This window comes from Rhinoraja longicauda, chromosome 2 (genome assembly GCF_053455715.1).
Source record: "Rhinoraja longicauda isolate Sanriku21f chromosome 2, sRhiLon1.1, whole genome shotgun sequence".
Taxonomy (NCBI): Eukaryota; Metazoa; Chordata; class Chondrichthyes; order Rajiformes; family Arhynchobatidae; genus Rhinoraja; species Rhinoraja longicauda.
Genome location: NC_135954.1, coordinates 1,341,718 through 1,361,894, shown reverse-complemented (window position 1 = coordinate 1,361,894; position 20,177 = coordinate 1,341,718). Strand labels below are relative to the sequence as shown.

General features: G+C 51.2%; 1 protein-coding gene across 4 annotated transcripts in view; it reads left to right on the top strand.

The window, feature by feature from the left end:
• Positions 1–19,128, top strand: part of LOC144608565 (ubiquitin-like modifier-activating enzyme 5) — a 31,923-nt gene extending 12,795 nt beyond the window's left edge. For 3 of the 4 annotated variants that reach the window (XM_078426511.1, XM_078426512.1, XM_078426521.1), the window contains 7 exons: positions 3,757–3,843; positions 5,105–5,189; positions 8,005–8,109; positions 9,977–10,104; positions 10,971–11,106; positions 13,380–13,463; positions 18,313–19,128. In XM_078426511.1, coding sequence (XP_078282637.1) covers positions 3,757–3,843; positions 5,105–5,189; positions 8,005–8,109; positions 9,977–10,104; positions 10,971–11,106; positions 13,380–13,463; positions 18,313–18,771 — 1,084 coding nt within the window. In that variant the 3' untranslated portion in view covers positions 18,772–19,128. Of the gene's footprint in view, positions 1–3,756; positions 3,844–5,104; positions 5,190–8,004; positions 8,110–9,976; positions 10,105–10,970; positions 11,107–13,379; positions 13,464–18,303 lie in introns of all 4 variants that reach the window. The other variant, XM_078426532.1, reaches the window with a different exon arrangement.
• Positions 19,129–20,177: the final 1,049 nt, after the last annotated feature.

The window sequence follows — 20,177 nt, the reverse complement described above, 5'->3', positions numbered from 1 at the left end:
GTGGGGATAAATGGGTCCCTTTCGGAATGGCAGGCAGTGACCAGTGGGGTACCGCAAGGTTCGGTGCTGGGACCCCAGCTATTTACGATATACATTAATGACTTAGACGAAGGGATTAAAAGTACCATTAGCAAATTTGCAGATGATACTAAGTTGGGGGGTAGTGTGAATTGTGAGGAAGATGCAATAAGGCTGCAGGGTGACCTGGACAGGTTGTGTGAGTGGGCGGATACATGGCAGATGCAGTTTAATGTAGATAAGTGTGAGGTTATTCACTTTGGAAGTAAGAATAGAAAGGCAGATTATTATCTGAATGGTGTCAAGTTAGGAGGAGGGGGAGTTCAACGAGATCTGGGTGTCCTAGTGCATCAGTCAATGAAAGGAAGCATGCAGGTTCAGCAGGCAGTGAAGAAAGCCAATGGAATGTTGGCCTTCGTAACAAGAGGAGTTGAGTATAGGAGCAAAGAGGTCCTTCTACAGTTGTACCGGGCCCTGGTGAGACCGCACCTGGAGTACTGTGTGCAGTTTTGGTCTCCAAATTTGAGGAAGGATATTCTTGCTATGGAGGGCGTGCAGCGTAGGTTCACTAGATTAATTCCCGGAATGGCGGGACTGTCGTATGTTGAAAGGCTGGAGCGATTGGGCTTGTATACACTGGAATTTAGAAGGATGAGGGGGGATCTTATTGAAACATATAAGATAATTAGGGGATTGGACACATTAGAGGCAGATAACATGTTCCCAATGTTGGGGGAGTCCAGAACAAGGGGCCACAGTTTGAGAATAAGGGGTAGGCCATTTAGAACGGAGATGAGGAAGAACTTTTTCAGTCAGAGGGTGGTGAAGGTGTGGAATTCTCTGCCTCAGAAGGCAGTGGAGGCCAGTTCGTTGGATGCTTTCAAGAGAGAGCTGGATAGAGCTCTTAAGGATAGCGGAGTGAGGGGGTATGGGGAGAAGGCAGGAACGGGGTACTGATTGATAGTGATCAGCCATGATCGCATTGAATGGCGGTGCTGGCTCGAAGGGCTGAATGGCCTACTCCTGCACCTATTGTCTATTGTCTATTGTCTATAGAACAGTAGAGCAGCGTCGCATTGTACAGGGACTGATGTAAGAACAGAGTAGAGCACTGTCGCATTGTACAGGGACTGATGCAAGAACAGAGTAGAGCAGTGTCGCATCGTACAGGGACTGATGCAAGAACAGAGTAGAGCAGCGTCGCATTCTACAGCTCACTGATGCAAGAACAGACGAGCAGTGGGGCAGGAACTACACAGTAAATGGTAGGCCTCTGGGTAGTACACATTTCGCCTGGGCAGCTTGCAGCCCAGTGGTATGAACATCGACTTCTCCAACTTTAGATAGTTCCTCTGTCCCTCTCTTCCCCTCCCCCTTCCCAGATCTCCCTCTATCTACCTGTCTCCACCTATATCCTTCCTTTGTCCCGCCCCCCTGACATCAGTCTTAAGAAGGGTCTCGACCCGAAATGTCACCCATTCCTTCTCTCCTGAGATGCTGCCTGACCTGCTGAGTTACTCCAGCATTTTGTGAATAAATACCTTCGATGTGTACCAGCATCTGCAGTTATTTTCTTATACAGGTCCATGGTTCCTTGAAGGTGGAGTCGCAGGTAGATAGGGCGGTCAAAAAGTCTTTTGGCACTTTGGCCTTCATCAGTCAGAGTATTGAGTATAGAAGTTGGGAGGTCATGTTGCAGTTGTATAAGATGTTGGTGAGACCACATTTAGAATATTGTGTTCAGTTCTGGGCACCAAGTTATAGGAAAGATATTGTCAAGTTTGAAAGGGTTCAGAAACTATTTATGAGGATGTTGCCAAGACTAGAGGGTGTGAGCTACAAGGAGAGGTTGAGCAGGCTGGGTCTCTATTCCATGGAGCGCAGGAGGATGAGGGGTGATCTTATAGAGGTGTACAAAATCATGAGAGGAATAGATCGGGTAGATGCACAGAGTCTCTTGCCCAGAGTAGGGGAATCAAGGACCAGAGGACATAGGTTCAAGGTGAAGGGGAAAAGATTTAATAGGAATCTGAGGGGTAACTTTTTCACACAGTGTGGTGGGTGTATGGAACAAGCTGCCGGAGGAGGTAGTTGAGGCTGGGACTATCCCATCGTTTAAGAATCAGTTGGACAGGTACATGGATAGGACAGGTTTGGAGGGATATGGACCAAGCGCAGGCAGGTGGGACTAGTGTAGCTGGGACTTGTTGGCCGGTGTGGGCAAGTTGGGCCGAAGGGCCTGTTTTCTCACTGTGTCACTCTATGACTCTGTGACTCTATGACCAGTGTTGCATCGTACAGGGCACTGATGTAAGAACAATGGCCACTCTTGCCAGCTATTCAGTCAGCAGAAAGACTCTACATGAGTACATTCGAGCTATCCACAGTGGACAGACACAGTTCAGTTTAGAGATACAGCGCGGAAGGGTGAGAAGTACATATACATAAATAGTTTATTCTGATTGGAATTCCATGGAGCGTGTTCAGAACTTCCACCACCCAGGCAATCTTTCTGTTTTCTTTATCTTTCCTTTCTTTTTCTTATTAAGGATTAATACAGGGGGAGGGATGTGGGAGGGGGGTTTGGAAGGATGACTTGTTTAAAAACGTTCTGTAAAACTTAAAAAATAAAAACATTTAAAAAAGAGATACAGCGCGGAAACAGGCCCTTCTGCCCATCGAGTCTGCACCGACTAGCGATCCCCGCACACTAACACGATCAGACACACACTAGGGGCAATTTCACATTTATACTGAAGCCAATTAATCTACAAACCCGTATGTCTTTGGAGTGTGGGAGGAAACCGGAGCACCCGGAGAAAACCCACGCAGGTCACGGGGAGAAGGTACAAACTCCGTACAGACAGCGCCTGTAGTCAGGATGGAACCCGGGTCTCTGACGCTGTGAGGCAGCAGCTCTACCCGCTGCACCACCGTGCTGCTCTCATGCTATCCAGCCGGCAGAAAGACAATACGTGATTACAATCAAGCTGTCCACAGTGCACAGATACAGGGTAAAGGGAATAACCTGAATAATGTTTAGTGCAACGTAAAGTCAGTAAAGTCCGATTAAAGATAGTCCGAAGGTCACCAATGAGGTCGATAGTAGTTCAGCACTGCTCTCTGGTTGCGGTAGGATGGTTCAGTTGCCTGATAACAGCCGGGAAGAAACTGTCCCTGAATCTGGAGGTGTGCGTTTTCACACTTCTGTACCTCTTGCCTGATGGGAGAGGGGAGAAGAGGGAGTGGAGGAGAAATGGCCAGGAGTAAAGACCTGAGTGACTTTGACAAGGGCCAAATTGTTATGGCCAGTCGACTGCGTCAGAGCATCTCTGAAACGGCAAGGCTTGTGGGGTGCTCCCGGTCAGCAGTGGTGAATACCTACCGACAGTGGTCCGAGGAGGGACAAACCACAAACCGGCGACAGGCAGGGTGTTGGGCGCCCAAAGGCTCATCGATGCGCGAGGGCAACGAAGGCTATCCCGTCTGGTCTGAACCGACAGAATGTCGACTGTGGCACAAGTCACAGAAAATGTTAATGGTGGTGACGGGAGGAATGTGTCACAATACACAGTGCATTGCACCCTGCTGTGTATGGGGCTGCACACGGAGGGCCAACAGCATATTAGGCAGGTGGGCATAATGTTTTGGCTCATCAGGTGATCATGTTTTGGCTGATGGGTGTATGTGCACAACTCACCACGAGCTGACGACACATTTACTGTCTTGGTTTTACAGGAACATTAACCCTGATGTGGAGTTTGAAGTTCATAACTACAATATCACAACAGTGGACAACTTCCAGCACTTCATGGACCGAATCAGGTCAGATACGTGGCTCGTATCATCCACTGCTTCTCTCCCTGTAGATGCTGCTTGGCCTGTCGATCCTCCTTCATCTTCTGTCCTCATAGAGTGTTGTTCCTTGAGACTTTAGAGATACAGCGTGTGAACAGGCCCTTCGGCCCACTGAGTCTGCACGGACTAGCGATCCCCATGTACACTAGCACTATCCTACGCACACAATTTACACAAGACAATTCACCTACAAACCTGCACGTCTCTGGAGTGTGGGAGGATACCGGAGCACCCGGAGAAAACCCACGCAGGTCACGGGGAGAACGTGCAAACTCCGTACAGACAGCACCCGTAGTCAGGATGGAACCCGGGTCTGGCACCGTGAGGCAGCAACTCTACCGCTGAGCCACCGTGCTGGCGTCTGATGCCTCTGACTGTCACTTTATGGAGCCAATGAGGAATTCAACAGGGGAATGGACGAAAACTCTATCCGTGAGCACCGCAGTGGCGCAGCGGTAGAGTTGCTGCCTCACAGCACTTATTTGAGGTTGTGGTGGCTGCAGGAAGAAGCTGTTCCTGAACCTGGACCTTACAGTTTTCAGGCTCCTGGACCTTGTCCCTGAGGGCAGGGGTGAGATGAGAGCGTGGCCAGGGTGGTGTGGGTCAGTGAGAGTGTGGCCAGGGTGGTGTGGGTCAGTGAGAGTGTGGCCAGGGTGGTGTGGGTCAGTGAGAGTGTGGCCAGGGTGGTGTGGGTCAGTGAGAGTGTGGCCAGGGTGGTGTGGGTCAGTGAGAGTGTAGCCAGGGTGGTGTGGGTCAGTGAGAGTGTGGCCAGGGTGGTGTGGGTCAGTGAGAGTGTGGCCAGGGTGGTGTGGGTCAGTGAGAGTGTAGCCAGGGTGGTGTGGGTCAGTGAGAGTGTGGCCAGGGTGGTGTGGGTCAGTGATGATGTTGGCTGCCGTTGTGAGGCAGTGACTCCGATAAATCCCTTTGATGGTGGTGAGGGCTGAGCGTTCAAGTTGCTGATTCAGGCCGTGATGCAACCAGTCAATGTGCTCTCTGCTGCACACCTGTAGAAGTACCGCTGTGATGATGTGGCCATGAGCTTGCCGTGAGCTCGCTGTACCTCACTGCACTGTGCGGCCGTAGGTTTGCCGTGAGCTCGCTGTACCTGTGACGGACCGCTGTGATGCTGCGGCCGTGAGTTTGCCGTGAGCTCGCTGTACCTCACCGCACTGTGCGGCCCGCCCTGACCATGGGCACTAACTCAGTGTTGTGTCTGCATTCCACATAGGGGCGGTGGGCTGGTCGAGCGGAAGGCCGTGGACCTGGTGCTCAGCTGTGTGGACAACTTTGAAGCACGGATGGCAATAAACACGGTGAGTTGCCGTGATATGGAACGTACGCGGCGCGCTAACACTCCTGCTCTACCGTGAGGCAGCAGCTCCACCTGCTGGCCGGTCAGAGTAGGAGTGCAAGCTCTGTACGGACAGCACCCGTAGTCGTGATGGAACCCGGGTCTCCGGCGCTGCATTCGCTGTAAGGCAGCAACTCTACCGCTGCGCCACCGTGACCGCCCTTATCTATTCCATACTCTGTTCATTCACCCTATCACAAAGGAAGGTCTATTTGCAGAAGCAATGAAGGTTATGAATGACAGGAGGAATACCAGCCTCCAAAGTCTGCCCATCCTTCCTGTAATGGGGCGAACAGACCTCCAAATGCATCCTGACCAAAGTCCCATACAGCTGCCTCATGACTTCCTGAGCTTCGTACTCTTGCAGCACAGAACACCAAGAGATCCTTCTTCCCTGCAGCTATCAGACTGTGCAACTCCTCCCCCTTCTGTCGTGGGGTAGACCGATTCCCCCCACCCCCAATCTTTGCACATCCCCCAATCCTCCACTTTCCATCCTTCACTTTAATTTCATGTTTCATGTATTTTGTGCTTTATGACTATTGGCAGATCAATTTCCCTCCTGGGATAAATATAGTTCTACTGTATAGGAAATCATATGGTATCACAAAATGCTGGAGTAACTCAGCGGGTCAGGCAGCATCTAGGGGAGAAGGAATGGGTGACGTTTCGGGTCGAGACCCTTCTTCAGACTGATGTCAGGGGGGGGCAGGACAAAGGAAGGATATAAGTGGAGACAGGAAGACAGAGGGAGAACTGGGAAGGGGGAGGGGAAGAGAGGGACAGAGGAACTATCTAAAGTTGGAGAAGTCAATGCTCATACCACTGGGCTGCAAGCTGCCCAAGCGAAATATGAGGTGCTGTTCCTCCAATTTGCAGTGGGCCTCACTATGGCACTGGAGGAGGCCCAGGACAGAAAGGTCAGAGTGGGAGGGGGAGTTGAAGTGCTGAGCCACCGGGAGATCAGGTTGGTTAAGGCGGACTGAGTGAAGGTGTTGAGCGAAACGATCGCCGAACCTGCGTTTGGTTTCGCCGATGTAGAGAAGTTGACATCTAGAGCAGCGGATGCAATAGATGAGGTTGGAGGAGGTGCAGGTGAACCTCTGTCTCACCTGGAAAGTCTGTTTGGGTCCTTGGATGTTCGACCGTATCGTACACTCACTGCCCCAACCTATGAAGTCAGGTGTCCCAGCACCACAGTGGCAGTGGTTTAATTTTGATGATACTTTAGTTTAGAGATGCAGCTCGGAAACAGGAACCACCGGTTCCACACCGACCAGCGATCCCCGCACATTAACACCATCCTGCACACACTAGGGACAATTTACACAAAGCCAATTAACCTACAAACTTGCACGTCTTTGGAGTGTGGGAGGAAACCGAAGATCTCGGGGAAAACCCACGCAGGTCACGGGGAGAACGTACAAACTCCGTACAGACAGCACCGGTAGTCAGGAAGGAACCCAGGTCTCCGGCGCTGCATTCGCTGTAAGGCAGCAACTCTACCGCTGCACCACCGTGACCGCCCACTTTATTGTGATGTGTTGCTGGGTGCAGTGAAACTCTTTGTTTTTGCGTACAAAGTACACAACAACCGTCGCCCACAAAGGTGCGGACAAAGTTACAACAGCACTCGTCCCATCTTCATCCCCCCCTCCCCCCCACGCTGGGTCCCTCGTTGTTCTCAGCGGCCCCCACCAATATTCACAGCCCATCGATCATTTGCTGCAAGGTCATAGCGTGGCACAGTGTGGAAACAGGCCCTTCAGCCCAACCTGCCCACACCGGCCAACAATGTCCCATTCACACTAGTCCCACCTGCCAGCATTTGGTCCATAACCCTCCAAACCTGTCCTATCCATGTACCTGTCCAACTGTTTCTTAAACGATGGGATAGTCCCAGCCTCAACTGCCTCCTCTGGCAGCTTGTTCCATACACCCACCACCCTCTGTGTGAAAAGGTTACCCCTCAGATTCCTAATAAATCTTTTCCCCCTTCGCCTTAAACCTTGTCCTCTGGTCCTCGATTCCCCTACTCTGGGCAAGAGACACTGTGTCTACCTGTTCTATTCCTCTTATGATTTTATGCACTTCTCTAAGATCACCCCTCATCCTCCTGCGCTCCAGGGACTAGAGACCCAGCCTGCTCCAACCTCTCCTGGTATCATATCATATATCATATACATACAGCCGGAAACAGGCCTTTTCGGCCCTCCAAGTCCGTGCCGCCCAGTGATCCCCGTACATTAACACTATCCTACACCCACTAGGGACAATTTTTACATTTACCCAGCCAATTAACCTACATACCTGTACGTCTATCAGACCCTCTAGAATAGAATAGACTTTATTATCATCCAAAAACATGTTTTTGGACGAAATTCCATTACCCGCAGTCAACAATAAGAAGCAATAAAAAATAAAGCAATAACACACAATCACAAAACCAACATAAAACAAAAAAAATGCTCTCAGTGAGTCACCTCCTCACTGTGATGGAAGGCCAGAATATCTTTTCTCTTCCCCTGTCGTCTTCTCCCGCGGTCAGGCTGTTGAAGTTGCCACGTCGGGGCGGTCGGGGCTCCCGACATTGAAGCCCCCGCCGGGCGATGGAAAATCCCGCGGCCTATTCCAGGCCGGGCCAGACGGTGAAGGACCGCAGCGGGCCGACCCAAGCCTCGCGATCCGGGGCGGGCGAAGACTCTGCCGCTGCCGGAGCTCCCAGTCCTGGCGACATTGTGGTACAGGTTGTGTTTGATGTTCTCTCCTTTCTCCAGGCCTGCAATGAGCTTTGCCAGGTGTGGGTGGCGTCTGGCGTCAGTGAGAATGCCGTTCTGGGACACATCCAGCTCTTTGTTCCAGGGGAGACCGCCTGCTTTGCGGTACGTGCTGCTGTTCCATCATCACTCTGTCACAACAGTGGAACTCTCTGCCACAGAGGGCAGTGGAGGCCAATTCACTGGATGAATTTAAAAGAGAGTTAGATAGAGCTCTAGGGGCTAGTGGAATCGAGGGATATGGGGAGTAGGTCATTCAGCCCTTCAAACCAGCACCGCCATTCAATGTGATCACGGCTGATCATCCATAATCAGTACCCCGTTCCTGCCTTCTCCCCATATCCCTTGATTCCGTTAGCTCTAAGAGCTCTATCTAACTATCTCTTGAAAACATCCAGTGAATTGGCCTCCACTACCTTCTGTGACAGAGAATTCCACAGATTCACAACTCTCAGTCCACTTGGTACCATGAAATGTGTAGGAAGGAACTGCAGATGCTGGTTTTACACCAAAGATAGACTGGAGAAACTCAGCGGGTCAGGCAGCATCTGTGGAGAACATGGATAGGTGACGTTTCACAGAGTGCTGGAGTAACTCAGCGGGTCAGGCAGCATCTGTGGAGAACATGGATAGGTGACGTTTCACAGAGTGCTGGAGTAACTCAGCGGATCAGGCAATGTTCTGTGTACCATCCTCTGTGAAAAAGTTACCCCTCGGATTCCTATTAAATCTTTCCCCCTTCACCTTGAACCTGTGTCCTCTGGTCCTCGATTCCCCTACTCTGGGCAAGAGACTCTGTGCATCTACCCGATCTATTCCTCTGATGATTTTGTTCACCTCTATAAGATCTCCCCTCATCCTCCTGCGCTCCATGGAATAGAGACCCAGCCTACTCAACCTCTCCCTGTAGCTCACACCCTCTAGTCCTGGCAACATCCTTGCTCCACGGTCCACGTGACAATAGAAAACGTCGACCTGAGTGATTGGCGTTTAGTTTATCTGTAGTTTATTGTCACGTGTAACGTGATCCGGTGAGAAGCTGCTGCGATGTGTGACGCCCGGCCTTTAGTTTCGTTTATTGTCACGTGTACTGAGATACAGGGAAAAGCTTTTGTTGCGCGCTATCCACTCAGCGGAAAGACAATACGTGATTACAATCGAGCCGTCCACAGTGTACAGATACCGGATAAAGGGAATAACCTTTAGTGCAAGGTAAGTCCGATCAAAGATAGTCCGAGGGTCACCAATGAGGTAGATGGGAGGTCAGGACCTCTCCCTAGTTGGTGGTGGGACGGTTCAGTTGCCTGATAACAGCCGAGCTCAAACTGTCCCTGAATCTGGAGGTGTACAGAAACAGGATAAAGGGATAGACAATAGGTGCAGGAGTAGGCCATTCGGCCCTTCGAACCAGCACCTCCATTCAATGTGATCATGGCTGATCATTCTCAATCAGTACCCCGTGCCTGCCTTCTCCCCATACCCCCTGACTCCGCTATCCTTAAAAGCTCTATCTAGCGCTCTCTTGAATGTATTCAGAGAATTGGCCTCCACTGCCTTCTGAGGCAGAGAATTCCACAGACTCACAACTCTGGAGATAACATTTAGTGCAAGATACAGTCCGATTAAAGATTGTGTAGGAAGGAACTGCAGATACTGGTTTAAACCAAAGATAGACACAAAAAACTGGAGTACATCAGCGGGACAGGCAGCATCTCTGGAGAGAAGGAATCCGGTTACGTTTCGGGTCTGAAAAAGGGTGTTGATCCGAAACTTCACCCATTCCTTCTCTCCACAGATGCTGCCTGACCTGCTGAGTTACTCCAGCACTCTGTGAAACGTCACCTATCCATGTTCTCCACAGATGCTGCCTGACCTGCTGAGTTACTCCAGCACCCTGTGTGTGTGTGTGTGTGTGTGTGTCGGTGTAGAGGTTGGTGGAAGGTTTGATGATTGGCCTTTGTTGCCGTTACAGTGTGCACCCCCCCTGGTGGTGGCAGCCAACATTGATGAGCGGACCTTGAAGCGAGAGGGAGCGTGTGCTGCCAGCCTGCCCACCACCATGGCCATCGTGGCCGGACTCCTGGTGCAGAACGTCCTCAAGTAAGTTCAACCCAGCCGCTCCAAACCCGCACACTTACCTTACTGTCCCGGGCCTACTGCATGGTTAGACTGAGGCCCAGCGCAAAATGGAGGATCAGCACCTCACATTTCACGTGAGCAGCTTACACCCCAGTGGTATGAACATTGACTTCTCTCATCTCAAGTAACTGCTGCATTCCTCTCTTCAAACCAGCACCACTTCAACTCTTGTCTGGTGTTGTTCACACCGCTCGGAAACAGGCCCTTCAGCCCAACTTGCCCACACCGACCAACATGTCCCATCTACACTAGTCCAACCTGTCAGTGTACGGTCCATATCTCTCCAAACCTGTCCTATCCATGGGTCTGAAGAAGGGTCTCGTCCCAAATCGTCACCCACTCCTTCTCTCCGCAGATACTGCCTGACACGCTGAGTTACTCCAGCACTCTGTGAAACGTCACCTATCCATGTTCTCCACAGATGCTGCCTGACCCGCTGAGTTACTCCAGCACTCTGTGAAACGTCACCTATCCATGTTCCCCACAGATGCTGCCTGACCCGCTGACATACTCCAGCATTTTGTGTCTACCTGTAAATTGTCCCTTGTGTGTAGGATAGTGTTAGTGTGCGGGGATCGCTGGATGGCACGGACCCGGTGGGCCGAAGGGCCTGTTTCCGCACTATCTCCAAACTAAACTAAACTAAAGACGTACGGATTTGTAGGTTAATTGGCTTTGTGTCTGTGTAAATTGTCCCTCGTGTGTGTAGGATGGTGTTAGTGTGCGGGGATCACTGGTCGGCATGGACTCGATGTTTCCGCGCGTGTGTGTGTACGTGTGCGTGACAATGAGTAACCTGGCCCTTTGTATCCTCTCTGCTCTGCAAGGTATCTGTTGGGCTTCGGCTCGGTGAGTTACTACCTGGGCTACAATGCCATGCAGGACTACTTCCCTTCCATGAAGATGATGCCAAACCCCCAATGTGACGACTGGGACTGCCGTCTCCAGCAGGAGCAGTACAAGGTGGGACGGGCCGAGTGGCCACACACACTCACTGCCTCAGCAGAACATCGTCCCATCACTGTCCGCTGTTCATAAGTGATAGGAGCAGAATTAGGCCATTCAGCATCTATAAAATTATAAAAGGACTGGACAAGCTAGATGCAGGAAAAATGTTCCCAATGTTGTGGGAGTCCAGAACCAGGGGCCACAGTCTAAGAATAAAGGGGAGGCCATTTAAAACTGAGGTGAGAAAAACGTGTTCACCCAGAGAGTTGTGAATCTGTGGAATTCTCTGTCAAGAATCCGTCAAACTCCGCCTTAAAAATCCCCACACGGCCCATCAAGTCTACTCCACCATTGAATCATGTCTGATCACTCTCTCCCCCCCCCATAACCCCATTGTCCTGCCTTCTCCCCATAACCCCTGACACCCGCACTGATCAGGAATCCGTCAATCTCTGCCTTAAATATATCAACTGACTTGGCCTCCACAACCGTCTGTGGCAAAGAATTCCACAGATTCACCACCCTCTGACTAAAGAAATTCCTCCTCTTCTTCCTAAAGGAACATCTTTTTATTCGGAGGCTGTGACCTCTGGTCCTAGACTCTCCCACTGTGGAAAAAGCCCTCTCCTCATCCACTCTATCCAAGCCTTTCACTATTCTGTAAGTTTCAATGAGGTCCCCGCTCGTCACAGTTTAAGAATAAGGGGTAGGCCATTTAGAACGGAGATGAGGAAAAACTTTTTCACCCAGAGTTGTGAATCTGTGGAATTCTCTGCCTCAGAAGGCAGTGGAGGCCAATTCTCTGGATGCTTTCAAGAGAGTTAGACAGAGCTCTTAAAGATAGCGGAGTCAGGGGGTATGGGGAGAAGGCAGGAACGGGGTACTGATCGTGGATGATCAGCCAATGATCACAGTGAATGGCGGTGGTGGCTCAAAGGACTGAATGGCCTCCTCCTGCACCTGTTGTCTATTGTCTATTATCTCCAGTGAGTACAGGCCCAGTGCCGACAAACGCTCATCGTATGTAATTCTCACAAGAGTTCCACTCAACCACATTGGCTTGCATTCCTCTGACATCTTCTGGCACATGAGGACCTTGGAAAGCACATGATGAACGATGGGTTTCTCCAACAAGGAGTCATAGAGTCATACAGTGGGACAGTCAGATAAATCTCCGAGCCAGCACCGCCATTCATTGTGATCATGGCTGATCATTCACAATCAGTAACCCGTGCCTGCCTTCTCCCCATATCGCTTGATTCCACTAGCCCCTAGAGCTCTATCTAACTCTCTTTTAAATTCATCCAGTGAATTGGCCTCCACTGTCCTCTGTGGCAGCGAATTCCACAGATTCACAACTCTCTGGATGAAAAAGTTTTTCCTCATCTCCGTTCTAAATGGCCTACCCCTTATTCTTAAACAGTGACCCCTGGTTCTGGACTCCCCCAACATTGGGAATATTTTTCCTGCATCGAGCTTGTCCAGTCCCTTAATAATCTTATATGTTTCAATCCCCTCTCATCCTTCTAAACTCCAGTGAATACAAGCCCGGTCTTTCCAATCTTTCCTCATATGACAGTCCAGCCATCCCGGGGATTAACCTGGTGAACCTACGCTGCACTGCCTCAATAGCAAGGACATCCTTCCTCAAATTAGGAGACCAAAACTGCACACAATACTCCAGATGTGGTCTCACCAGGGCCCTGTACAACTGAAGAAGAACCTCTTTACTCCTGTACTCAAATCCAAAGTTGGGCAGGCTGGGACTTTATTCCTTGGAGCGCAGGAGGATGAGGGGTGATGTTGCGGAGGTGTACAAAGTGAGGTTGTCAGAGCTGTAGGAGAACGCTTGCCCCTTGTTCACAGCATCGTTCAAGGTCGCGGTTTGGAACCGAACGCCGGTGTTTAGTTTAGAGATACAGCACGGAAACAGGCCCTTCGGCCCACCGGGTCCGCGCCGACCAATGATCCCCGCACACTAACACTATCCTACACACACTAGGGACAATTTTTACATTTACCAAGCCAATTAACCTACAAATCTGCACGTCTTTGGAGTGTGGGAGGAAACTGAAGATCTCGGAGAAAAACCCACGCAGGTCACGGAGAGAACGTACAAACTCCGTACAGACAGACAGACAGCGCCCGTAGTCGGGATGGAACCCGGGTCTCCGGCACTGCATTCGCTGTGAGGCGGCAACTCTACCGCTGCGCCACCGTGACTGCCCGTAGAGGAACGGACACGTTAACTTTGACTCCGTGTGTTTTCTCTTCCCCATCTCCCGCAGAAAAAAGAAGCGGAACAGCCAAAGACAGAAAGAGTGGAGGAGAAGGAGGAGGAAGAGATTAAACATGAAGACAATGACTGGGGTGAGTGCAGATTGTGCCGCGCCCAGTGGAGTTTAATGTCACCTGTACAGTAGGTGAGGTACAGGTACTCACAGGCACACTGACAGATGCATCACAGGGCACATAGACTCACACAGCACTCAGAAACACAAGTGATACTTAACCAGGTCTTGCAGTGCGTACAGTAGCTGCAGCAATTGAGAGGAGGAGCAGAGTCCAGGTGAATTCAGCCGGCATTTGGATAGCAGTAACAGGATCATTCCGAGTCAACATGGATTTACGAAGGGGAAATCATGCTTGACAAATCTACTGAATTTTTTGAGGATGTAACTAGGAAAATTGACAGGGGAGAGTCAGTGGATGTGGTGTACCTCGACTTTCAGAAAGCCTTCGACAAGGTCCCACATAGGAGATTAGTGGGCAAAATTAGAGCACATGGTATTTGGGGTAGGGTACTGACATGGATAGAAAATTGGTTGACAGACCGAAAGCAAAGAGTGGGGATAAATGGGTCCCTTTCGGAATGGCAGGCAGTGACCAGTGGGGTACCGCAAGGTTCGGTGCTGGGACCCCAGCTATTTACGATATACATTAATGACTTAGATGAAGGGATTAAAAGTACCATTAGCAAATTTGCAGATGATACTAAGCTGGGGGGTAGTGTGAATTGTGAGGAAGATGCAATAAGGCTGCAGGGTGACTTGGACAGGTTGTGTGAGTGGGCGGATACATGGCAGATGCAGTTTAATGTAGATAAGTGTGAGGTTATTCACTTTGGAAGTAAGAATAGAAAGGCAGATTATTATCTGAATGGTGTCAAGTTAGGAAGAGGGGATGTTCAACGAGATCTGGGTGTCCTAGTGCATCAGTCACTGAAAGGAAGCATGCAGGTACAGCAGGCAGTGAAGAAAGCCAATGGAATGTTGGCCTTCATAACAAGAGGAGTTGAGTATAGGAGCAAAGAGGTCCTTCTACAGTTGTACCGGGCCCTGGAGTACTGTGTGCAGTTTTGGTCTCCAAATTTGAGGAAGGATATTCTTGCTATTGAGGGCGTGCAGCGTAGGTTCACTAGGTTAATTCCCGGAATGGCGGGACTCGTATGTTGAAAGGCTGGAGCAATTAGGCTTGTATACACTGGAATTTAGAAGGATGAGGGGGGATCTTATTGAAACATATAAGATAATTAGGGGATTGGACACATTAGAGGCAGGAAACATGTTCCCAATGTTGGGGGAGTCCAGAACAAGAGGCCACAGTTTAAGAATAAGGGGTAGGTCATTTAGAACGGAGATGAGGAAGAACTTTTTCAGTCAGAGAGTGGTGAAGGTGTGGAATTCTCTGCCTCAGAAGGCAGTGGAGGCCAGTTCGTTGGATGCTTTCAAGAGAGAGCTGGATAGAGCTCTTAAGGATAGCGGAGTGGGGGGGTATGGGGAGAAGGCAGGAACGGGGTACTGATTGAGAGTGATCAGCCATGATCGCATTGAATGGCGGTGCTGGCTCGAAGGGCTGAATGGCCTCCTGCACCTATTGTCTACTGTCTATTGCCTATTGGCATCAGGACTGGGGGGGGTAGCGATTGATTCTGTCCGTGACTGTGGGAGAGAGAGGCCGGGGAGGGAAGTTGGCAGACAGCCGTGAGTCAGGCACGTTACGGGGAGGCCAATGATTGGGAGATGCGGGCAACTTCAGGAGGGAAGCTTCTTGCTTCAGGCAATAACCATCACCGGTTTGTGGCCTGATATAGTGTTGTGGTCAGTTAGTCAGCGGATAGTGTTTCTTATACAACTGGCGGTGCCTTGGGGGAACTTGGTGGATGCGGCTTATGAAAGGAAAAGGCTTAGATATGTAGAGTTGGCAGCAGAAGATGGAGAGCAAGAGTCCGTCTGTCCAGTAGAGGTGGGTTGGAGAGGTTTCGTAGTGAGATCCAACCGCGTCGCTATTTGGAGAGCTGGGGACTCGTGCACAGAGTTTGTGTCAGGCTTTTATTACACGTAAAGATTATAAATGTAAGAAAACATTTGTGGTTCTGTGTTTATTTTGATCACTCTGTTCTCGGCAGGATGTAATTAAACTGGAGAGAGTAGTGAGAGATGTACAAGGATGTTGCCAGCTCTGAGCCACAGGGAGAGGTTGAGTAGGCCGGGACTCTATTCCCTGGAGCACAGGAGGATGAGGGGAGATCTTATAGAGGTGTACAAAATCATTAATTGTTTAGAAGGATGAGAGGGGATCTTATTGAAACATATAAGATTATTAAGGGGTTGGACACGTTAGAGGCAGGAAACATGTTCCCAATGTTGGGGGAGTCCAGAACCAGGGGTCACAGTTTAAGAATAAAGGGTCGGCCATTTAGAACGGAGATGAGGAAAAATTTTTTCATCCAGAGAGTTGTGAATCTGTGGAATTCTCTGCCTCAGAAGGCAGTGGCCGATTCCCTGGATGCTTTGGAGAGAGAGTTAAATAGAGCACTTAATGATAGCGGAGTCAGGGGTTATGGGGAGATGGCAGGAACGGGGTACTGATTGTGCATGATCAGCCATGATCACATCGAATGGCGGTGCTGGCTCGAAGGGCCGAATAGCCTCCTCTTGCACCTATTGCCTATTGATGGGAATAGATTGGGTAGATGTCTTTTACCCAGATTAGGGGAATCAAGAACCAGAGGGCATAGGTTTAAGGTGAAAGGATAAAGATTTAATAGGACAACTTTTTCCACACAGAGGGTGGTGTGTGTATGGAACGAGCTGCCAGAGGAGGTGGTTGAGGCAGGGACGATCACAATTGGGTAGCACAGTGGCAACGCAGATAGAGCTGCTGCCTCACAGCGTGAAGGTTTGACAGTGATCGTGGGTGCTGTCTGTGTGGAGTTTGCAGGTTCTTCCTGTGACCTCATGGGTTTGTTCCGGCTGCTCCAGATTCATGGCACATTCCAAAGACGTGTGGGTGTGTAGGTTAATCGGCCCGCTGTAAATCACGCCTAGTGTGTGGGGTAGGGATGAGAAAGTGGGATAACAGAACTAGTGTGAATGGCTGATCGATGGTCAGCGTGGACTCTGTGGGCCGAAGGGCCTGTTTCCATTCTGTATCGCCAAAACTAAAAGACTAAAACATTAAAAAAAAAATTTTTGGACAGGCAGATGGATAGGAGAGGTTTGGATGGAAAAGGGGCCAAATGTGGGCAGGTGGGACTAGTGTAGATGGGGCATGTTGGTCGGTGTGGGTGGGTGGGACTAGTGTAGATGGGGCATGTTGGTCGGTGTGGGTGGGTGGGACTAGTGTAGATGGGGCATGTTGGTCGGTGTGGGTGGGTGGGACTAGTGTAGATGGGGCATGTTGGTCGGTGTGGGTGGGTGGGACTAGTGTAGATGGGGCATGTTGGTCGGTGTGGGTGGGTGGGACTAGTGTAGATGGGGCATATTGGTCGGTGTGGGCAGGTGGGACTAGTGTAGATGGGGCATGTTGGTCGGTGTGGGTGGGTGGGACTAGTGTAGATGGGGCATGTTGGTCGGTGTGGGTGGGTGGGACTAGTGTAGATGGGGCATGTTGGTCGGTGTGGGTGGGACTAGTGTAGATGGGGCATGTTGGTCGGTGTGGGCGGGTGGGACTAGTGTAGATGGGGTATGTTGGTCAGTGTGGGTGGGTGGGACTAGTGTAGATGGGGCATGTTGGTCGGTGTGGGTGGGTGGGACTAGTGTAGATGGGTCATGTTGGTCGGTGTGGGTGGGTGGGACTAGTGTAGATGGGGCATGTTGGTCGGTGTGGGTGGGTAGGACTAGTGTAGATGGGGCATGTTGGTCAGTGTGGGCAGGTGGGACTAGTTGGGGCATGTTGGTCGGTGTGGGTGGGTGGGACTAGTGTAGATGGGGCATGTTGGTCAGTGTGGGCAAGGTGGGACTAGTGTAGATGGGGCATGTTGGTCGGTGTGGGTGGGTGGGACTAGTGTAGATGGGGCATGTTGGTCGGTGTGGGTGGGTGGGACTAGTGTAGATGGGGCATGTTGGTCAGTGTGGGTGGGTGGGACTAGTGTAGATGGGGCATGTTGGTCAGTGTGGGCAAGGTGGGACTAGTGTAGATGGGGCATGTTGGTCGGTGTGGGTGGGTGGGACTAGTGTAGATGGGGCATGTTGGGCGGTGTGGGCAAGGTGGGACTAGTGTAGATGGGGCATGTTGGTCGGTGTGGGTGGGTGGGACTAGTGTAGATGGGGCATGTTGGTCGGTGTGGGCAGGTGGGACTAGTGTAGATGGGGCATGTTGGTCGGTGTGGGTGGGTGGGACTAGTGTAGATGGGGCATGTTGGTCGGTGTGGGTGGGTGGGACTAGTGTAGATGGGGCATGTTGGTCGGTGTGGGTGGGTGGGACTAGTGTAGATGGGGCATGTTGGTCAGTGTGGGTGGGTGGGACTAGTGTAGATGGGGCATGTTGGTCAGTGTGGGCAAGGTGGGACTAGTGTAGATGGGGCATGTTGGTCGGTGTGGGTGGGTGGGACTAGTGTAGATGGGGCATGTTGGCCGGTGTGGGTGGGTGGGACTAGTGTAGATGGGGCATGTTGGTCGGTGTGGGCGGGTGGGACTAGTGTAGATGGGGCATGTTGGTCGGTGTGGGCGGGTGGGACTAGTGTAGATGGGGCATGTTGGTCGGTGTGGGCGGGTGGGACTAGTGTAGATGGGGCATGTTGGTCGGTGTGGGCGGGTGGGACTAGTGTAGATGGGGCATGTTGGTCGGTGTGGGCGGGTGGGACTAGTGTAGATGGGGCATGTTGGTCGGTGTGGGCGGGTGGGACTAGTGTAGATGGGGCATGTTGGTCGGTGTGGGCAGGTGGGACACACTGTTTCCTTGCTGTATGACTCTATCATTCTGTCACTGTTTGCTGGTATATTCTGGAATCTCGGTGGCAACGAGAGCCTCGGCGGTGACGTGAGCCTCGGCGGTGACGTGGGCCTCGGCGGTGACGTGGGCCTCGGCGGTGACGTGGGCCTCGGCGGTGACGTGGGCCTCGGCGGCAGTGGGGCATCGGCAGCAGTGAGGCCTCGGCGAGAACGGCGGCCACGGGCGCCACGGCGGCCACGGGAGCCACGGAAGCAACGGGAACCTCGACAGCAACGGGAGCCCCGGCAGCAAAGGGAGCCTCGGCAGCAAAGGGAGCCTCGGCAGCAAAGGGAGCCTCGGCAGCAGTGGGGCCTTGGCAGCAACAGTAGTCTCAGCGGCAACAGTAGTCTCGGCGGTGGCAATGGGAGCCTCGGTGGCAACAGTAGTCTCGGCGACAACACGAGTCTCGGCAAAGCGGGAGTCTCGGCGGCAACGGGAGCGGCGGTGGGGCCTCGCTGCCGATGAGCGTGAGGGGGGGAAGAGGAAGACAATGGCAGACCTGGCATGAGGGGAAACCTCCGTGAAGAACAATGGGGACCCGGCGTGGGGAGACTGCCGTGAGGGACGGCGGGAGAACAAAGGGGGGCCCGGTGTGGGGGGCACTCTCGTTTAGAGTCCCCTGCCCAGGGGACACGTCTGCGTGCGTTTGTTCGTTTGTTGCTGTGAAGGCGCTGTACACACGACAGCCAGACAACAGTGGCTGGTCTTTTTCTTTTTGTTTTCACTTTTAACTTTGAGTTTTCGTTTACCTTGTGTGTCGTGACTGTCCACAGACCAATCTCCCTGCGGGGATGAATAAAGCTTTGTCGTATCGTTTCGTAATTATGTTCCTGGTTGCCGATATATTCTGGTGTCACAGTTATTGAGGTGTACAGAATGGAAGCAGGCCACTCGGCCCAACTTACAGAGTGATGCAGCGTGGAAACAGGCCCTTCGGCCAAACTTGCCCACACCGGCCAACAATGTCCCATCTACACTATTCCCACCTGCCCACCTTTGGCCCATACCTCTCTAAACTTGTCCTATCCATGTATCTGTCCACATGTTTCTTAACCATTGCGATAGTCCCAGTCCCAGCCTCAACTACCTCCTCTGGCAGCTTGTTCCATACCCACCACCCTCTGTGTGAAAAAATTACCCCTCGGATTGCGATTAAATTTTCCCCCTTCACCTTAAACCTGTGTCCTCTGGTCCTCGATTCCCCTACTCTGGCCAAGAGACTGAGTGTCTACCCGGTCTATTCTTCTCATGATTTTGTGTAGCTCTGTAAGATCATCCCTATTTCTCCTGCGGTCCAAGGAACAAAGTCCTAGCCTGCCCAACTACTCCCTACAGCTCAGTACCTCGAATCCTGGCAACATCCTCATAAATCTCCTCTGCACCCTTTCCAGCTTTACAACATCTTAGCTACAACATGGTGGCCAAACTGAACACGATTCTCTAAATGTGGCCTCTACATTGCTCAACTGTGATAGCTCCTGATTACTGCAGCTACAATTGAATTGAATTGAATGAGTTTATTGGCCGTGTATGTCCACATACAAGGAATGTGCCTTGGTGCTCCGCTCGCAAGTAACAACACCAACATACAGTAAACAATTAAGAATCAAGCATAAAACATTAAGAATACAACATTACAGTTTAAACATGTGGGTGAAATAAACCAGAGCAAAAAGAGACGAAAAAGAGAGAAGAAAAGAGGTTATCCACTTTGGTGGCAAGAACAGGAAAGCAGACTATTATCTGAATGGTGGCCGATTAGGAGAAGGGGAGATGCAACGAGACCTGGGTGTCGTGGTGCACCAGTCATTGAAAGTAGACATGCAGGTGCAGCAGGCAGTGAAGAAAGCGAATGGTATGTTGGCATTCAT